Consider the following 19,582-nt stretch of genomic DNA (forward strand, 5'->3'; position numbering starts at 1 on the left):
GGTCAGTTCTCTAGCTGTGCTGTCCTCCAGTGATCAGACCTCTGCACACACACCCCCTCTGCACAGTCATTTACTGGGAAGGTCAGTGTAGTGCTGTTTCTTCTCCCCCAGCTCTCTGTTTTCAGAGTTTAGGGGGTTATGTGATCACTTATAAAACAGGGAAAAAGGTATTTTTAATGCTTTTTATAGCTATAAAAAAATATTTTACCTTTCATTTCTATTTTAAACTGAATGGGTTGTTTTACAAGGGGAGAGTTTACATATACATTAACCACTTGCCTACAGGGCACTTATACCCCCTTCCTGCCCAGACCAATTGTCAGCTTTCAGTGCTGCCACATTTAGAGTGACAATTGCGCGGTCATGCAACACTGTACCCATATGAAATTTTTATCATTTTTTTTAGAAGGAGCTTCCTTTTGGTAGTATTTAATCTCTGTGTTTTTTTTTATTTTTGCTAAACAAACCAAAAATACCTGACATTTTGAAAAAAATACTTTTTTCTTAGTTTCTGTTATAAAATTTTGTAAATAAGTGATTTTTCTCCTTCACTGATAGGCGCTAATGAGGCTGCAGTGATGGGCACTGGTATGCTGCAGTGATGGGCACTAGTAGGTGGCACTGATGATGAGGCACTGGTAGGTGGCACTGATGAGCAGTGACAGGTATCACTGATGGGCACTGAAAGGCAGCACTCATATATGGCACTGATAGGCGGCACTGACTGGCACTGATAGTCGGCACTGACTGTCACTGTTAGGCGGCACTGATGGGCACTGATAGGCGGCACTGACTGGCACTGATAGGTGGCACTGAAAGGCAGCTCAGATGTGCACTGATATGTGGCATTGATGTGCACTGGTAGGCATTGATGGACAGGTGGCACTAATGGGGCTACACTGATCATCGGGGCTACACTGATCATCAGGGCACACTGATCATCAGTGCCCTGATGAGCAGTGCACATGTCCCTTCTGAGTAATGCTGACTACCTTATATGGTGGGCGGGAGGCGGTTAAAGTTGAACTACAGGCACAAAACATTCATTTAAATATATTCCTTAATTGTCACAAAGGATATAAATACACTTTGTGTGCACCAAATGCCTTTGCAAAACCAAAAAATAACTTGAAAAAGAACATAGACAGCATTAATGTGCTATACATAGCCTTTGAAGAGAGTGGAGCTGTGGGAGGGACCCAACAGGCTCCACCCACTACAGGCTGCCTGCAGAAAACTACAGGAGAGGGCGGAGACAAGACCAGCCACTATGCACAAGGTGAGGGAGCAGCATTGACTGGTCTTTGTTATCCTAGAGTTCATCCTGTGTAGGAACTTCACAGTGTTTATTTTGCCAAAGAGCACATTGACTGGCCTAAAGAGAAATGGTGCAACATTTTGTGGACTGATGAAAGTAAGATTGTTCTTTTTGGGTCTAGTGGCCGGAGACAGTTTGTCAGACGACCCCCAAACACTGAATTCAAGCCACAGTACACTGTGAAGACAGTGAAGCATGGTTGCACAAGCATCATGATATGAGGATGTTTCTCATACTACGGTGTTGGGCCTATTTATCGCATACCAGGGATCATGGATCAGTTTGAATACATCAGAATACTTGAAGAGGTCATGCTGCCTTATGCTGAAGAGGAAATGCCCTTGAAATGGGTGTTCCAACAAGACAACAACCCCAAACACGCCAGTAAACGTGCAACATCTTGGTTCCAGACCAACAAGATTGACGTTATGGAGTGGCTAGCCCAATCCCCGGATCTTAATCCAATAGAAAACTTGTGGGGTGACATCAAAAATGCAGTTTCTGAGGCAAAACCAAGAAATAGAGAAGAAGAACTGTGGAATGTAGTCCAATCATCCTGGGCTGGAATACCTGTTCACAGGTGCCAGAAGTTGGTTGACTCCATGCAACACAGATGTACAGCAGTTCTCAGAAACAGTGCTTATACAACTAAATATTCATTAAGTGATTCAAAGGAAAGCAAAATCTTCAAACATTTTTCAGAGTGATTCAAAGTGATTCAAAGTGGAAGCAACTGGGAGCAACAGCAACTCAGCCACAAAGTGGTAGGCCACGTAAAATGACAGAGCCGGGTCAGCACATATTGAAGCACTGTCAGGAATCGGTGGTTCTGCCGCGATGCGCCTGGCGGCGCATGCGCAGAACTCTGATGCACCCTAGCCAGCGAGCAGCGGGAAATGGGCGATCACGACGGCCGCGCATGCGCACTCGCGGACACGCACCTGGCACCAATGACAGCGCAGGGCGGGCTATTTAAACAGGACAGGAGGTATGTCAAATTGCCGTTTGGTCTTATCTGCTGTGTTCCGGATATCTGATCCTGTGAATCTTCTGTTGCCGACCTCTGCATTGTTCCTGACCCTGCTGACCGTCTCCTGTTTAACCCCTGGCTTGCCTGACCATCCTTCTGCCTGATCCGCTGTACCGTGCTGCCCGTTAGTTACTGAACCCGGCTTGTGACCCTGACCATTCTCTGCCTGCTCCTCCAGTACGTCGCTGCCCGCACGTTACTGACTTGGCCTGCCTGACTACGTCTTACGTTACCTAGACTATCAATCCATCCAGCACGGATCTGTCCCTGTTACCAGGTCTGCCAGCCTGTTCACGTCAGGCTCCTTTCCCCGCACACCTCTGACGACGCTCTCTACCATTGCCGGACGTACTCAGGGGTCGCGACCTGGTCTCAGTCTGCTCCAAATCCATCCCCACCATCAGGGGCCCTGGTGAATAAGCAGATTGGGACTTAGACCCCGCGCCCTGAGGAACCCCGTGCTGTGGGCTGCTAGAGACGCCGCCAGGCGGTGCTTAACAAGCACACAGTGAGCAGAAGTTGCCAACTGTCTGTAGAGCCAATAGCTACAGATGGAAAAAAAACTGACAGGGGCTATAACCCTCCCTTATGCTATCCTTAAATGAAGAAAAAAGTTTTGCCTACTTTAACCGCTTGCCGCCCATCCACAATACATACTGTAGGTGGCCGGAGGCTCCAGGCTATGTGAAGAAATGGTACGTCGTACAGCACATGCGCTGTGGCGCAATCCCGTGACTACTATGTCCACTGCTTGGTGCTCGATACCCAGCTGTTGTGAGCAGCCAGGCTGTCATGTGATCGCTGTGACCAATCATAGCAATTATGATGACGTGTAAGCCAAACTGTCATGAATGACTTCCATTCATGACAGCTTGCTTCTTATTGTGATGCTGTGATTGTCCCACAGCTACATGCTGTGCTACTCCGGACACCCTGTACCTTTGTGATTAGAACTTAAAAAAACTTGCCTCTCATTAAATACCTTGGTCTACTTTCCAAAAAGGGGTAATTTAGTGGGTATTTGTACTGTCATGGCATTTTAGGGCCTCAATTAATGATATGGGCAGTCAGTACCTTAGGATTTATCAATTTTTAAATATATATGGCATAGTTACTTTCACACAGACTAAATAATATACACTGATTTGGGTTATTTTTTACCAAAGAAATGTAGCAGAATACATTTTGGCTGAAATTTATGAAGAAAGATTATTTGTTTGCAAAATTTTATAACAGAAAATAAGAAAAACGAGTTTTTTTTCCAAGTTTTCTCTATTTTTTAAATAGCAAAAAATAAAAAACTCAGTGGTGATTAAATAACCACCAAAAGAACGCTCTATTTGTGTAAAAAAAAAATGATATAAATTTCGATTGGGTACAGAGTTGCATGACTGAGCAACTGCCAGTTGAAGTAGTGCAGTGATGAATAGCAAATAATGCCCAGGTCAAATAGAGGGCAAACCCTTTTGGAGGTCAAGTGGTTAAGTCACAGGCTTAGAAGGTACATGCAGTAAATGAATGTCAGAAAATTGTTGGAATCCCTGATCACTATACTTGTTCCAGACCAAACATATGGTCTCTATACTTGTTGAAGCTAAGTCAGCAGCATGACAGCCATTGCAAAAACATTCCAGTGATTGCAAAAGCCATTGTAATAGTCATGTTTTAAACAACAATGGCAAGTGAGTAAAAGCAGGCTGCAAAATGATGAAACATATAACTGGTAGCGTGTCATACTGCTGTGTCTTGTGACCTAATTCCACGACAAATTGCTGCAAGCTGGTGACAGGGCAGTCATATGTTCAGGTTATGCTGAGTGTGCTTTTGTCAATGCAGTGACTGGTTAAAGTACAATTAGGAAAGCTTAGTGATTGGAATGGTACCAGCTGATTGGTGAAAAGCCAATGTAGTATCTATATTAAAAAAAAGGCAGAGATATATACCTGGTCAGTCAGTCTAACACTGATTGTTTGCAAACTATTGGAGGGGATGATAAGGGACTATATCCAAGAATTTGCTTTTGAAAACAGTATCATTAGAAGTAGTCAGCATGGATCCATGAAATATTGTTCTTGCCAGATCAATCTGTTAACATTCTCAAGGAAGTGAGCTGCCATCTAGATAAAGGAAGACCTGTGGATATACAGTTGCAAGAAAAAGTATGTGAACCCCTTGGGATTACGTGGAGTTTTGCATGAATTTGGCATAAAATGTGCTCTGAACGTCATCTAAGTCACAACAATAGAAGAACACAGTCTGCTGAACATAATACTACACAAACATTAGATGTTGCCATGGTTTAATTGCACATAACATGTAAACATTCACAGTGCAGGGAGGAAAAAGTATGTGAACCTTTGGACTTAATAACTGGTTGACCCTCCTTTGGCAGCAATAACCTCAACCAAACGTTTCCTGTAGTTGCAGATCAGACCTGCACAACGATCTGGAGTAATTTTGGACCACTCCTCTTCACAAAACTGTTTCAGTGTAGCAATATTCTTGGGATTTCTGGTGTGAATCGCTCTCTTAAGGTCATGCCACAGCATTTCAATTGGGTTGAGGTCAGGACTCTGACTGGGCCACTCCAGAAGGTGTATTCTGTGCTGTTGCAGCCATTGTTTTGTTGAATTACTTGTATGCTTTGGGTCATTGTCCTGTTGCATCACCCATCCTCTGCGGAGCTTCAGTTGGCGGACAGATGGTCGTACATTTTCCTGCAAAATGTCTTGATAAACTCTGGAATTTATTTTCCCATCAATGACAACAATCCGTCCAGGCCCTGAGGCAGCCCCAAACCATGATGCTCCCTCCGCCATGTTTTACAGTGGGGATGAGGTTTTGATGTTGGTGTGCTGTGCCTTGTTTTCTCCACACATAGTGTTGTGTGTTCTTCCCAAACAACTCAATCTTGGTTTCATCTGTCCACAGTATATTTTGCCAGTAGTGCTGTGGAACATCCAGGTGCTCTTTTGCGAACTTCAAACGTGCTGCAATATTCTTTTTGGACAGCAATGGCTTCCTCCGTGGTGTCCTCCCATGTACTCCATTCTTGTTTAATGTTTTCCTTATTGTAGATGTGTCAACAAAAATGTTAGCATGTGCCAGAGATTTCTGTAGGTCTTTAGCTGACACTCTGGGATTCTTCTTTACCTCATGCAGCATTCTGCGCTGTGCTCTTGCAGTCATTTTTACAGGACGACCACGCCTAGGGAGAGTAGCAACAGTGTTAAACTTTCTCCATTTGTAGACAGTCTGTCTTACCGTGGACACATGAACATCAAGGCTTTTGGAGATACTTTTGTAACCCTTTCCAGCTTCATGCAAGTCAACAATTCTTGATCGTAGGTCTTCTGAGAGCTCTTTTCTGCGAGGCATGGTTCACATCAGACAGTGCTTCTTGAAACCAGTAAACCCAAAACAGGTGTGTGTTTTTTAAGGGCAGGACAGCTGTCAGCAACACATCCAATATCATCACACTGATTGGAGTCAAGGTTGGCTTACTCCTGGCTCCAATTAGCTCTGGGAGAAGTCATTAAGCTAGGGCCTCACATAGGTTTTCCTCCCTGCACTATGAATGTTTACATGTTATGTGCAATTAAACCATGGCAACATCTAATGTTTGTGTAGTATTATGTTCAGCAGACTGTGTTCTTCTATTGTTGTGACTTAGATGACGTTCAGAGCACATTTTATGCCCAATTCATGCAAAAATCCACGTAATACCAAGGGGTTCACATAGTTTATCTTGCAACTGTAGTATACCTGGATTTTGCAAAAGCATTCAATACAGTTCCCCATAAACCCTTAATTTGCAAATTGAGGTCTGTTGACATAGACCATAGGGTATGTACCTGAATAGAAAACTGGTTACAGGGACATGTCCAAAGGGCAGTGATAAATAGTGAGTACTCAGAATGGTCTGGGGTGGTAAGTGGGGTACCCCAAGGCTTTGTGCTGGGACCAGTTCTTCATTAATGATATAGAGGTTGGTATAAATAGCTCAATCTCAGTGTTTGCTAATGATTCAAAGTTAAGCAGGGCAATAATTCACAACAGGATATAGAAACTCTACAAGAAGACCTCAATAAAATCAAGGAGTGGGCAACGACATGACAAATGAGGTTTATTGTTGAAAAATGTAAAGTAATGCACTTGGGGACTAAACAAATATGAATCCAAATTACTCACTAGAGGGAACCTGTGGGGGAATCCAGGATGGAAAAGGATCTGGGGGTCCTAGTAGATCATAGGCTCAGCAACAGCACGTAATAGGAAGCTACAGAAAGCAAAGCTAGCAGAATACTAGCAACCATTAAAACGGGTATTTAATCAATAGGTAGGACTATAATTCTACCACTGTACAAAACTATGGTCATCTTGAGTATGCCGTCCAGTTCTGATTACCAATCCTTGGAAAGGATGTGCTGGAACTGGAGAGTGCCCAGAGAAGGGTGACAAAGCTAATAAGTGGGCTAGAGGGCCTCAGTTACGAGAAACGACTACAAACTTTAAATGTATTCTCCCTGGAGTAGAGATACTGAAGAGGAGATACTATAGTGATATACAAATACCTAAATGGAGGATCTAGCATAGGGAGAAAACTATTTAGTCTTAGGGAGATTAAGAAGACATGGGACTACTCAATGAAATTGGAGGAGAATTGGTTTAACCTTAAAGTCTTACTAAACCCCGGACCCTGCATTCACTCTATCTGGTCTCCCACAGTACTCAGAACATGGAACTGCAATTATTTTAGTAAATATAAACCGCTAAATACCTTTTCTCATCAGCAGTTAGAGCAGTCTTGTGACTTCTATCAGTGTCCAGCAAAGAACGTGTTAAAGCTCAGGGCAGGATCTAGCCTGTCTAATGTGGGGGGTGCAGTAAAAAAATGTCAGGGGGGCAGAGGACGGGAGGTCAGCAGGGCAGTGTTCAGGGGGTCAGCAGGACAGAGGATAGGGTCATCAGTGTGTAGGGCAGGGAATAGAGGCCTTTAACTTCTAAAGCAGTGTACAGAAGTCCGCAGGACAAAGAACAGGAGTCAGCAGGAAGGAAGACAGGGTCACTGCTGGCAGGGCAGAAGACAGGGATCACTGCTGGCAGAGCAGAAGATAGGAGTCACTGCTAGCAAGGCAAAGGTAGGAGTTGCTGCTGGCAAGGCAAAGGGCAGGGGTCACTGCTGGCAGGGTAGAGGACAGGGGTCACTGTGGGGAGAACTCAGCAGAGGACAGGGGTCACTGCGGGGAGAACTCAGCAGAGGACAGGGGCACTGCTGGCAGAGCACTCTGCAGAGCTTCTTCTCTCATCCCTGCATTGCACACAGTCTAGGCACAGGCAGCAAATCATCTCCTTGCCACACATTACACATAGCTGAGATCGGATTCCGTTACACACAACCACGATCTGCACAGTGTGCAGCTGGCAGAGGAAATGTCACAGGTCAGAACTTTAACATAGCAACCAGCTACACACTGTGCAGATTGTGGTTGTGTGTAAGGGAATATGATCTCAGCTATATGCTGTGTGGGGAGCAGGAGCTCTGCTGCCTTTGCCCAGGTTGTGTGTAGTCCAGTGCAGAGATAGGAGAAGAGTTCAGCATAGTTGCTAACAGTTTAAAAACAATTCCACTGTCACCTTTTTTCGCTATGCACCCAGAAGGCCATTGTAGATGAAGAATGTAGTTAAATTAGGGATGAGGTGTGTAATCCTGTTGATGCAGTACTGTAATTGTGGATTATGTAAGTACTGTTCCATTTTCTTTATTATCTTGACAATAAAAGTTGTTTGGATTAAAAAAAAAAAATTAGGGATAAGGTATTCATTTAAAACAGGCTTGGTTTTGAAAGCAGCATATCATTAACCTAATGCCATACTTTAATCACACATATATGCTATTTATGCTTACTGGTTATGCTAGTTCAGCATAGTGGCAGGCTAGAGCAGTATAGGGGCAGTATAGTGGCAGGTTAGAGCAGTATAGTGGCAAGGTATAGCAGTTTAATGGCAGGCTATGTCAGATTAGGGCAGTATAGTGGCAGGTTAGAGCAGCATAGTGGCAGGTTTGGGCAGCATAGTGGCAGATTAGAGAAGTATAGTGGCAAGCTAGGGCAGTATAGGTACAGGCTAGGGCAGTATACCGGCAGGCTGAGGCAATATAGAGGCATGCTGGGGCAGTATAATTGCAAGTTCGAACAGTAGTGGCAGATTAGAGCAGAATAGTGGTAGGCTAGAGCAGTATAGTGGCAGGTTAAAGCAGTATAGTGACAGTATAGTGGCAGGCTGGGGCAGTGCAGCGGCAGTATAGTGGCAGGCTTAGGCAGTATAGTGGCAAGCTGGGGCTTTAAAGTGGCAGGCTGGGGCAGTATAATGGCAGGCTGGGGCAGTACAGTGGCAGTTTAGTGGTAGGCTGGGCCAGTACAGTGGCAGTGAAGTGGCAGGCTTGGGCAGTATAGTGGCAGGCTGGGGCAATACAGTGGCACTATAGTGGCAGGCTGGGGCAATACAGTGGAAGGCTGGGGCAGTATAGTGGAAAGCTGGGGCAGTACAGTGGCATACTGGGGCAGTATAGTGGCAGGCTGGGACAATACCGTGGCAGGCTGGGGCAATACAGTGGCAGTATAGTGGCAGGGTAGGGCAGTATAGTAACAGGTTGAGGTAGTACACTGGCAGGCTGGGGCAGTATAGTGGCAGGCTGGGGAAGTACAGTGGCAGTTTAGTGGGAGGGCTGGAGCAGTACATCGACAGGCTGGGGCAATACAGTGGCACTATAGTGGCAGGCTGGAACAGTACAATGGCAGTATAGTGGCAGGCTGGGACAGTACAGTGGCAGGTTGGGGCAGTACAGTGGGTGTTTAGTGGCAAGCTGGGGCAGTACAGTGACAGTATAGTGGCAGGCTGGGGCAGTATAGTGGAAGGTTGGGGCAGTTTAGTGGGAGGGCTGGGGCAGTACAATGGCAGGCTGGGGCAGTACAATGGCAGGCTGGGGCAGTACAATGGCAGGCTGGGGCAGTACAGTGGCAGGCTGGGTCAGTACAGTGGCAGTTTAGTTGGAGGGCTGGGGCAGTACAGTGGCAGGCTGGGGCAATACAGTGGCAGGCTGGGACAGTACAATGGCAGTATAGTGGCAGGCTGGGACAGTACAGTGTCAGGCTGGGGCAGTACAGTAGTAGGATGGGGTAGTACAGTGGGAGTTTAGTGGCAGGCAAGGGCAGTACAGTGGCAGGCTCGGGCAGTACAATGGAAGTATAGTGGCAGGCTGGCGCAGTACAGTGGCAGGTTGGGGCAGTACTGTGGCAGTATAGTGGCAGGCTGGGGTAGTACAATGGCAGTTAGTGGAAGGGCTGGGGCAGTACAGTGGCAGGCTGGGGCAATATAGTGGCAGGCTGGGGCAGTACAGTGGAAGGCTGGGGCAGTACAGTGGCAGTATAGTGGCAGGCTGGGGCAGTACAGTAGCAGGTTGTCATAGTACAGTGGGAGTTTAGTGGCAGGCTGGGGAAACACAGTGGCAGTATAGTGGCAGGCTGGGGCAGTTTAGTGGGAGGGCTGGGGCAGTACAGTGGCACTATAGTGGCAGGCTGGGCAGTACAATGGCAGTACAGTGGCAGGCTGGGGCAGTACAGTGGCAGTTTAGTGGGAGGCTGGGGTAGTACAGTGGCAGTTTAATGGGAGGCTGGGGCAATACAGTGGCACTATAGTGGCAGGCTGGGACAGTACAGTGGCAGGTTGGGGCAGTACAGTGACAGTATAGTGGCAGGCTGGGGAAGTACAGTAGCAGGTTGGGGTAGTACAGTGGGAGTTTAGTGGCACGCTGGGGCAATGCAGTGGCAGTTTAGTGGGAGGGCTGGGGCAGTACAGTGGCAGGCTTGGGCAATACAGTGGCACTATAGTGGCAGGCTGGGGCAGTACAATTAGCACTATAGTGGCAGGCTGGGGTGAAAAGTACAGTGGCAGGCTGGGGCAATGCAGTGGCAGGCTGGGGCAGTACAGTGGCAGTTTAGTGGGAGGGCTGGGGCAGTACAATGGCACTATAGTGGCAGGCTGGGGCAGTACAATGGCAGTATAGTGGCAGGCTGGGGCGTAAAGTACAGTGGCAGGCTGGGGTAATACAGTGGCAGTTTAGTGGGACGGATGGGGCAGTACAGTGGCAGGCTGGGGCAATATAGTGGCACTATAGTGGCAGGCTGGGGCAGTACAGTGGCATGTCAGTGCGGTACTGTGTCAGTACAGTGGCAGGTTGGAGCAGTACTGTGTCAGTATAGTGGCAGGATGGGGCAGTATAGTGGCAGGCTGGTGTAGTACAGTGGCAATATAGTGGCAGGCTGGGGCAGTACAATGGCAGTATAGTGGCAGGCTGGGGTGTAAAGTACAGTGGCAGGCTGGGCTAGTACAGTGGCAGTTTAGTGGGAGGGATAGGGCAGTACAGTGGCAGGCTGGGGCAATACAATGGCACTATAGTGGCAGGTTGGGGCAGTACTGTGTCAGTATAGTGGCAGGATGGGGCAGTACAGTGGCCGTATAGCGGCAGGCTGGGGCAGTACTGTGGCAGGTTGGGGCAGTACTGTGTCAGTATAGTGGCAGGATGGTGCAGTACAGTGGCAGTATAGTGGCAGGATGGTGCAGTACAGTGGCCATATAGTGGCAGGCTGGGGCAGTACTGTAGCAGGTTGGGGTAGTACAGTGGGAGTTTAGTGGCAGACTGTGGCACTATAGTGGCAGGCTGGTGCAGTACAGTGGCCGTATAGTGGCAGGATGGGGCAGTATAGTGGCAGGCTGGTGTAGTACAGTAGAAGTATAGTGGCAGGCTGGTGCAGTACAGTGGCCGTATAGTGGCAGGATGGTGCAGTACAGTGGCCGTATAGTGGCAGGATGGGGCAGTATAGTGGCAGGCTGGTGTAGTACAGTAGAAGTATAGTGGCAGGCTGGTGTAGTACAGTAGAAGTATAGTGGCAGGCTGGTGTAGTACAGTAGAAGTATAGTGGCAGGATGGTGCAGTACAGTGGCCGTATAGTGGCAGGATGGTGCAGTACAGTGGCAGTATAGTGAATACTCCTGAGTGAAGAAGTCTGTGGGAGGAGTGGAGGAGGCAGCCACACCCCCCGCCCCACCCACCAACACCGGCTGCCTCGGAAGACAGTGAAGATCACCGAGGGATAGCTGACCTGTATTAGATGACAGGGGAGAGGTACAGACAGCCTCCCCCACCCCGCTGTTCCCCCCCCCCCTTCCTCGCTGACCTGATGATCAACTGGGCAGTATGTTTACTATGTTTACAAAGCTTCATGGGAGAAAGTGCATCTGTCTGAAGTATCGTTCAGCAGAAAAGTACAGTGTCTAGGGCGGACAAAGGCAGCGGTTAGCTTTGGGGGGGGGGGGCACAACTGAAATTCGGGTTAGCCCACCCCAGCACCCCCCTAGATCTGGCCCTGTTAAAGCTTGTAGGAGGAGTTTTCATTTTGCTCTAGGACAGGGGTCTCCAAACTATGGCCCTCCAGCTGTTGGAGTACTACAAGTCCCATCATGCCTCTGGGAGTTTTGCCTGTGGCTGTCAGAGTCTTGTAAGACCTCATGGGACTTACAGTTCCCCAACACCTGGAGGGCCATGGCTTGGAGACAACTGCTCTAGGAGGATGCAGAACCCCTGACCTCTCTCTTGACAGTGCTGATTGGCCCTGTGCTGATCATATGCACTCTCCCAAGAAAAAAAAACTCCTTTAGCAATACACACCAAACTGAGCATGTGCAGAGTGACCACACATATGTCTTATCAGGAGGTAAGAGGAGGGTACAGGAAGAAGGGGAGGATCAGAAAGTCAGGATCAGTGGTTTTACACAATGCAGAGGATTAACCCCTCAGGTTCCACAGTGAGTATAACAAGCATGCTTTACTGCATATACAGACTGATTTCACTGTTGTGGGTTTAGTAACACTTTAAACTGAGTAAGGGGTTCTTTACTGTCAGAGTGGTAAGGATGGCGAACTACAGCAATTGGTGGTATTAGCGGGAAGTGTCAATTATTTAAAAAAACTCTTATATGGTCATCTCAATGAACACAATATCCAGGGATATGGGAGATGATTTTGACATAAACACACCCACACAGGTTAAAATGGATGGACTGGTGTCTTTATTCAACCTTTCCAACTATGTAGCTATGTAACTATGTAAATACATAGGTAGCACAGTAGCTAAATGGTTAGCGCTTCTGTCTGGCAGTACTAGAGCCGTTGGTTCGAATCCCAGCCACGGCACCTCCTGCCTGGAGTTTACATGTTCTCCCTGTGCCTGCGTGGGTTTCTTCTGGGTGTTCCAGTTTCCTCCCACACTCCAAAGACATGCTGGTAGGTGAATTGGCTCCTGTCTAAATTGTCCCTAGTATGTGTATGTATGAATGTAAGCTAGGGACCTTAGATTGTACACCCCTTGAGGGTTAGGGACTGATGTGAATGTACAATATATATGTAAAGCGCTGTGTAAATTGATGGCTATATAAGTACTTGAAATAAATAATACATGTAAGAAAGGTCAAATAACTGTAATAAAGATGTATACCATCCAGCTCACTGAAACAGGTAAATCTTGTAGTTCCTAAAATATTTTTGGTATTTGATAGACTATTTCCACAATCCTAATCCATAACATAATGTCTGACTGTGGGCTTTAAAAATATCAAGTTAAGAGTTCTCCCTCTGGGTCTGACCAGATGGCTGCTTCTTGGCCTCCCTGGCTCTCTGCTGAGGTCAGAGATGGGTTGTGTGAGAGGCAATGAGGGGCTGCTTAGACAGAAGATAAAGTTAAGGTCAACAAGTGAACTCTTCCTCTGTGATAGAGAGTAATCTGAGTGATGATACAAGTGTAACAAGTCCATTAAAGTCCTGGGATCAAGTTAAAATGCTGCTCTCCTTATTTAAAAGACATTACATTTTGTAAACGTTACGCATTCTGTATATACAGTACAAAATATAAGCAGATTGCAGCATTTTTCCTAGACGATATAGAAACTAAACATTTTCATTCATTTTTACACTTTATAGACATGTAGACATTACAGCAGTACTAAACTTAAAACCAAAGATTTAATACAAGATGAGACAATTTAGTTCCCAGAATGCACCGGTAATAACACTAGCAAACACCTCTGCATTCTTCAAAAGGTTGGATGAAATGTGAAGATGACATTCTCTCTGCTCTTCTCTCAAGCATTGAGGCACCATCTTTGCAGAAATCTATCCTTGTTCATGTTCATCATGTTCAATTCTTCAGCCGTCATTCGTACACTCGATCTGAGTGGACAAGGCTTTGCACTCTGTCAATATTTACATCCATCCTTTGCATTTTTTGGCTGCCTCTTGTCTCACCATGGACATCTTTGGCTGCCTCTTGTCTCACCATGGACATCTTTGGCTGCCTCTTGTCTCACCATGGACATCTTTGGCTGCCTCTTGTCTCACCATGGACATCTTTGGCTGCCTCTTGTCTCACCATGGACATCTTTGGCTGCCTCTTGTCTCACCATGGACATCTTTGGCTGCCTCTTGTCTCACCATGGACATCTTTGGCTGCCTCTTGTGTCATCTTGGACATCTTTGGCCGCCTCTTGTCTCACCATGGACATCTTTGGCTGCCTCTTGTCTCACCATGGACATCTTTGGCTGCCTCTTGTCTCACCATGGACATCTTTGGCTGCTTCTTGTTTCACCATGGACATCTTTGGCTGCCTCTTGTGTCATCTTGGACATCTTTGGCCGCCTCTTGTCTCACCATGGACATCTTTGGCTGCCTCTTGTCTCACCATGGACATCTTTGGCTGCCTCTTGTCTCACCATGGACATCTTTGGCTGCCTCTTGTCTCACCATGGACATCTTTGGCTGCCTCTTGTGTCATCTTGGACATCTTCCCATTGCTGCTTAAACTGCCAATGCCATTTAAAAACACTTGATTTCTTCATGGAATGTTCACCATAAGCCTGTTGTAACAGAGCTAAAGTTTCACTTGCACATTTGCCAATGTTCACACAAATTTGATGTTAATCCGCTGCTCCAAATTCCTGTCACTCATTTTCCGCCATCAGTGAAATGCACGTGTTATTTCTTCTACTACTCCATAAGACTCAACTGATCTGTGACCCAGGAGAGTGCAAGTTAGAACACACTGTGTGAATGGCTGCGTAACTCACCACCATAGTGCTACACTGCAGGCATTCCGGCAATGAAATTGTCACACCTTGTATATTGCAGCTTACCAATCATTAGATAGGGTGGCTGCATTCATTTTATTTTATTTAGGCTTTTTTTCCCACTGTTTTCACCTAGTGATCTGATCAGTAACACACCTCCTGTATTAGAGTCCCTCCACTCTGGATGGAGGAGCAAAAGAGACAGCATTGGATAGCAGCATTGTAAGTCTGGGGGAGGGAAGTGTTAGATGGACTAGCAGATTTAGATATAAGAACCAAATTGACTCCAGCTAACATGTTATAAGCAGTTACAGTAAACAGTTTTGTTCTTTTTGAGGTCAAAGTGGAACTGTAGTGCATCTTAGTACCACAAACCAAAAATGCTGTTTGATTTATTTTTAATATTCAAAGTAAACTCCCCCATCCCTCCATGTCTCCATGCTTTATTTTGCTGAGAAATCATTTTGAAAAACACCCCCTGGCTCTTTTGGCAGTGGCCATCTTGAGTAAGGGCAGATGATTCATGTATCATTTACTTCCTGAAATCCATCTGCCCTTAGTTCAGGGATAGGCTGAGCTGAGAACCCTCACTCCTTTCCTGAAGACTCATGGGATGTATGACATCATTTGTCTAGGCATGGAAACTAGGAAGTAACTGAAGAAATGTAAAAAAACATTTAAAACAAGTAAAAATAATATACCTTCCTATCTATTTATTAATACTAGCAGCATAAGGATTAAGCATAGTCCATGTTGATTATTAAGGTGAAGTTCCACTTTAAGGCTTTACATCAATAAATAAAAGTTCATCACTGTAATCACCTGTCAGAGTTAAAGGATAATACAGCTAAAGCTCGTTTGGCTGTACCTCTCCTGTGGATTGCAGGAGTGCAGTTCGTTCTGCACTCCTGTGACCCGTTTTCAGACTAAAGTCTGCTGTTGGTTGACATCATCCATATGGTCAGGATTCACCCAGGAGCCTGGACTGGCACTTGGCTCAGTCTTTCAGTAAGCTGCGGGGAGCCTGAGCCAGCCACACCTGCCCCCTGGTGGAGGGGCAGAATAGACAGCGATGACTGAGAGTCCTTGCTCTCTGCTCAGGCAAGGAGAACTGAGAGATCAGCGGTGTCTGAGCGCTCAGTTCTCACCCTTAGCTGGCAGGGGACAGATGCTGCATCCACCAAGGTAAGTTTAAATAAAAAATAACTTTCTCTTTTAAATGGTATGTCTTAACCCTCCAACTGCTACATCTGCAGGACAGCTTGTTCTGTTGAAACAGACTTACTGGCAGGATCCTCAGGTGAAAATAAAAGAAACAAAGCCTAAAAAAAGGAAAACTAATGCAGCCACCACAGCTAAGAATTGGGGACCTGCAATATAATAAATGTTTGCGTTTGAATTTAATACCACTTTAACAAATCTATGGAAACTTCCTGTATGACATATAAGGAGATACATGACTGTTCATATTTTCCACTGTGACTTTGTAGGTTTGAATTACCCTCTGTGTGCCTGTCATCACAGTACAATACCTGTTAGGGCACCTGGACACAGCTTGTCTAAGTACATTGTGTGGGAAGTGCCTGTGATCAAAGACTTCAAATCTAATTATATCACTATGCAAAACAAGACAGTTCAGATATACACTTTGCTCCAAATTTAACTCCATTTTCATTTTTGTTCAGTTTTCAGGACTTCATATTCAATGGCAGGGAAACAAATGAGCAGGAAGTTGAAATGAATTCAGAAATTGTACTTGAAGAATATCTCTATAAAAGGTCACAGCAGAAGAAGTGGACATCACCTGTGAACTACAAGGAAAGATTATTTGTGCTCACCAACTCCAGATTAACTTATTATGAAGGTCGTTCTGAGGTAAGGTTAAAATGTAGATTTTCTTCTTTTAAGGAGAGATAGAATTCAGATTCTTTAATCCAGGTACTTAAAGTGATACTAAAGCTTCATTAAAAAAAAACATGTCTATACTTACCTGCTCTGTGCAGTGGTTTGGCACAGAGCCGTCCCGATTCTCTTCTTTTGGGGTTCCTGCCTGGCTCCTCCCCCTTGAGCAGTGTCCCCAGCCCAGGGAAAGCCACTCGCCCTGGGGGCATAACTACGTGCTCATCCCTGAGCCACTGCTCTATGCTTAAGACAGATGGAACCGCGATTCGACCCCCCCCCCCCCGTGTTCTCTCCTCATTGGTCCACTGGCTGTGATTGACAATGGGCTCCCATTGCTGTCTCAGCTCAGCCAGTGAGAAGGAAGAGTCCCCAGACAGCAGAGCCTGTCGAGAACGTTGCTGGATTGGAGGGGGCACAGGGGTAAGGATTGAAGGAGGCTGCAGGCAGAAGGTGTATGTAGGTAAAAAACCTTGAGCCTTTAGAAGCACTTTAAAGTTCAGAGAGTTCTTCTTTAAAAAAAAGAGTACAGATTGTCCCATTATTGTCACTTGTAACCTCCTCTTTGCCAATGCGCGTGTGTTCCAGCATCTAAGCAATGCCAAAATTAGGAATTCACTATCCTTGGGTGATATTATTACTTCTTACGTCGGTTCCTGGTCACCCTCTAATGTGTACTTTTATAGGTGAAAATGCCTGATAGTGTACTGGAAAAAAACATCACATTCTTGGGAAACAAACAGCTTCCACCATTAGACATGGTTGCAGTGTCAAAGGGGTGGGAAACATCAATGGAAATCAGTATGGATGGAGCATGCGTGCCTTAGAACAGGGTCTCCAAGCTATGGCCCATGGGCCACATTCAGTCTGCTAAGAGATTTTATCTGGCCCTCATCTAGGATCATCATTCAGATCAGTTTGTCTTTGCCTTTACCCCCCTAAACCCCACTGATTACTCTGATGTAAGAATGGCTTTGATGGGGGCCCTAATGAAAGCGGGACACTCTGTTGGAGACTCTGATTTAAGGAGGGATGCTGATAGGGACCCAGATGAAAGGGGGGGGTCTGATGGGACCCTAATGTAAGGAGGGGGCCCTGATGTAAAGGAAGAAGCCTGTAGGGGACCTTGATGTAAGTGGAGGATTCTGATGGGGATCCTGATGTAAGGGGGGACTCTGATGGTTACTCTGATGTAAAAGGGTACTGTGATGTTTAAGGGGGGACTCTGATGTGTAAGGGGGCTTCTGATGTGAAGCAAAGGGGCTTTGAGCTAAAGTAATTTTTTGGAGTGTGTTTATTCATTCAGTTATAAGACCCTTGCCCTAGGAGAATCACTAATTACTAATTTTGGAGAACTTTACCTTAGTTGTGTGCGTGTTTTAATTTTTTGTCGAACCCTTCTTTTTTCCTTGTTTGATGTTATTCGATTTCTAAAAGGCCAAAATATTTTTGTTTTTAGGTCATAGCTGCATATTTTATAATCAGTACTGTGCCATAAAAGACTAAAGAAAGCCAGCTTGCTTCTCTTTATACTATATCTGGCATGGCTGGACATGAAGACGTATATCTTTACAAGAAGGATCAGTATATTCTGCTTATATATGCCTGTTCTGTGCCCCAGATCAGTGGTTTCCAAACTGCATCCCGGGGACAGATGTGGCCCTTTGCATTCCTTTATCTGGCACTTGAGGCACTATTATTCCCACTGATATGAGGCACTATTTCTCCTACTGACACCTTTGATGAGTCATCATTCCTTCCATTAAAACTAACTCTGACAGCAATGACGGGGCACTATTCCTCCTGCTAATACCAATGATGGGGCATTATTCCTCCTGCTAATACCAATGATGGGGCACTATTCCTCCCACTAATACCAATGATGGGGCACCATTCCTCCTGCTAATACCAATGATGGGGCACTATTCCTCCTGCTAATACCAATGATGGGGCATTATTCCTCCTGCTAATACCAATGATGGGGCATTATTCCTCCTGCTAATACCAATGATGGGGCATTATTCCTCCTGCTAATACCAATGATGGGGCATTATTCCTCCTGCTAATACCAATGATGGGGCACTATTCCTCCTGCTAATACCAATGATGGGGCACTATTCCTCCCACTAATACCAATGATGGGGCACCATTCCTCCTGCTAATACCAATAATGGGGCACTATTCCTCCCACTAATACCAATGACGGGTCACTATTCCTCCCACTGATACCAGTGACAAGGGACTATTCTTCCCACTGATACCAATGACGGGGCACCATTCCTCCTGCTAATACCAATAATGGGGCACTATTCCTCCCACTAATACCAATGACGGGGCACTTTTCCTCCCACTGATACCAATGATGGGGCACTATTCCTCCCACTGATACCAATGACGGGGGACTATTCCTCCCACTGATACCAATGACGGGGGACTATTCCTCCCACTGATGCCAATGACGGGGCACTATTCCTCCCACTGATACCAATGACGGGGGACTATTCCTCCCACTGATACCAATGACGGGGGACTATTCCTCCCACTGATGCCAATGACGGGGCACTATTCCTCCTCACCACTGACTCCCAACCCCAAGACATTGATTACTTCCACTAAGGCCAAGGCAATTTCTGTTCTCACTAACAGTCCGGACCCCCTAAATTCTGAAGGCCTGTAAACCAGCGCAATGTTTAGAAAGTTTGGAGACACCTGCCCTAAATGAATATCATGACGTACAATTTATTGTTTACTATATATTATATTTTAAAAATATGGTGCTAGTATAAAAAAAACAGTTGAGGGATAATTGGCACAAACAGCTGGTGAGGTTACACCTTACTGATTTATCAAAATTAGACCTGTGTACTGGATATCAGAGAGTCAGTTTCAGAAGCCAGAGGCCAAAGGACTATCATGAGCATCTGTGTCAGCAATGGCAGGCCAAGACTCAATTAAAGGAGAGACCAATCAAGGGGCCTTTACAGTGGGAATTGGGTTATGCTTTAGTTTATGACATTCCAAGGTTACCACTTTAAGCAAAAGTGCAGAATAGTTAGGTAGAGGCCCAGGCTATTGTAACCATTGTCTTGTCATTGGTTTATCTGAAGATGAGGACTAGAATAAACAAGGCACCAGGGATCTCTCTCGTTTTGCATTT

At 45.8% G+C, this 19,582-nt stretch overlaps 1 protein-coding gene across 3 annotated transcripts in view; it reads left to right on the forward strand.

Annotated features, from left to right (window-relative positions):
* The window catches only part of TEC (tec protein tyrosine kinase), a 145,688-nt gene that overhangs the window by 47,448 nt on the left and 78,658 nt on the right, over window positions 1–19,582 (forward strand). For all 3 annotated transcript variants that reach the window (XM_089690119.1, XM_089690117.1, XM_089690118.1), the window contains exon 2: window positions 16,212–16,401. In XM_089690119.1, coding sequence (XP_089546245.1) covers window positions 16,264–16,401 — 138 coding nt within the window. In that variant the 5' untranslated portion in view covers window positions 16,212–16,263. The remainder of the gene's footprint in view (window positions 1–16,211; window positions 16,402–19,582) is intronic.

Source organism: Staurois parvus, unplaced genomic scaffold, assembly GCF_062004578.1.
Source record: "Staurois parvus isolate SC_StPar_1 unplaced genomic scaffold, SC_StPar_1.0 ptg000517l, whole genome shotgun sequence".
NCBI classification, from domain to species: Eukaryota; Metazoa; Chordata; class Amphibia; order Anura; family Ranidae; genus Staurois; species Staurois parvus.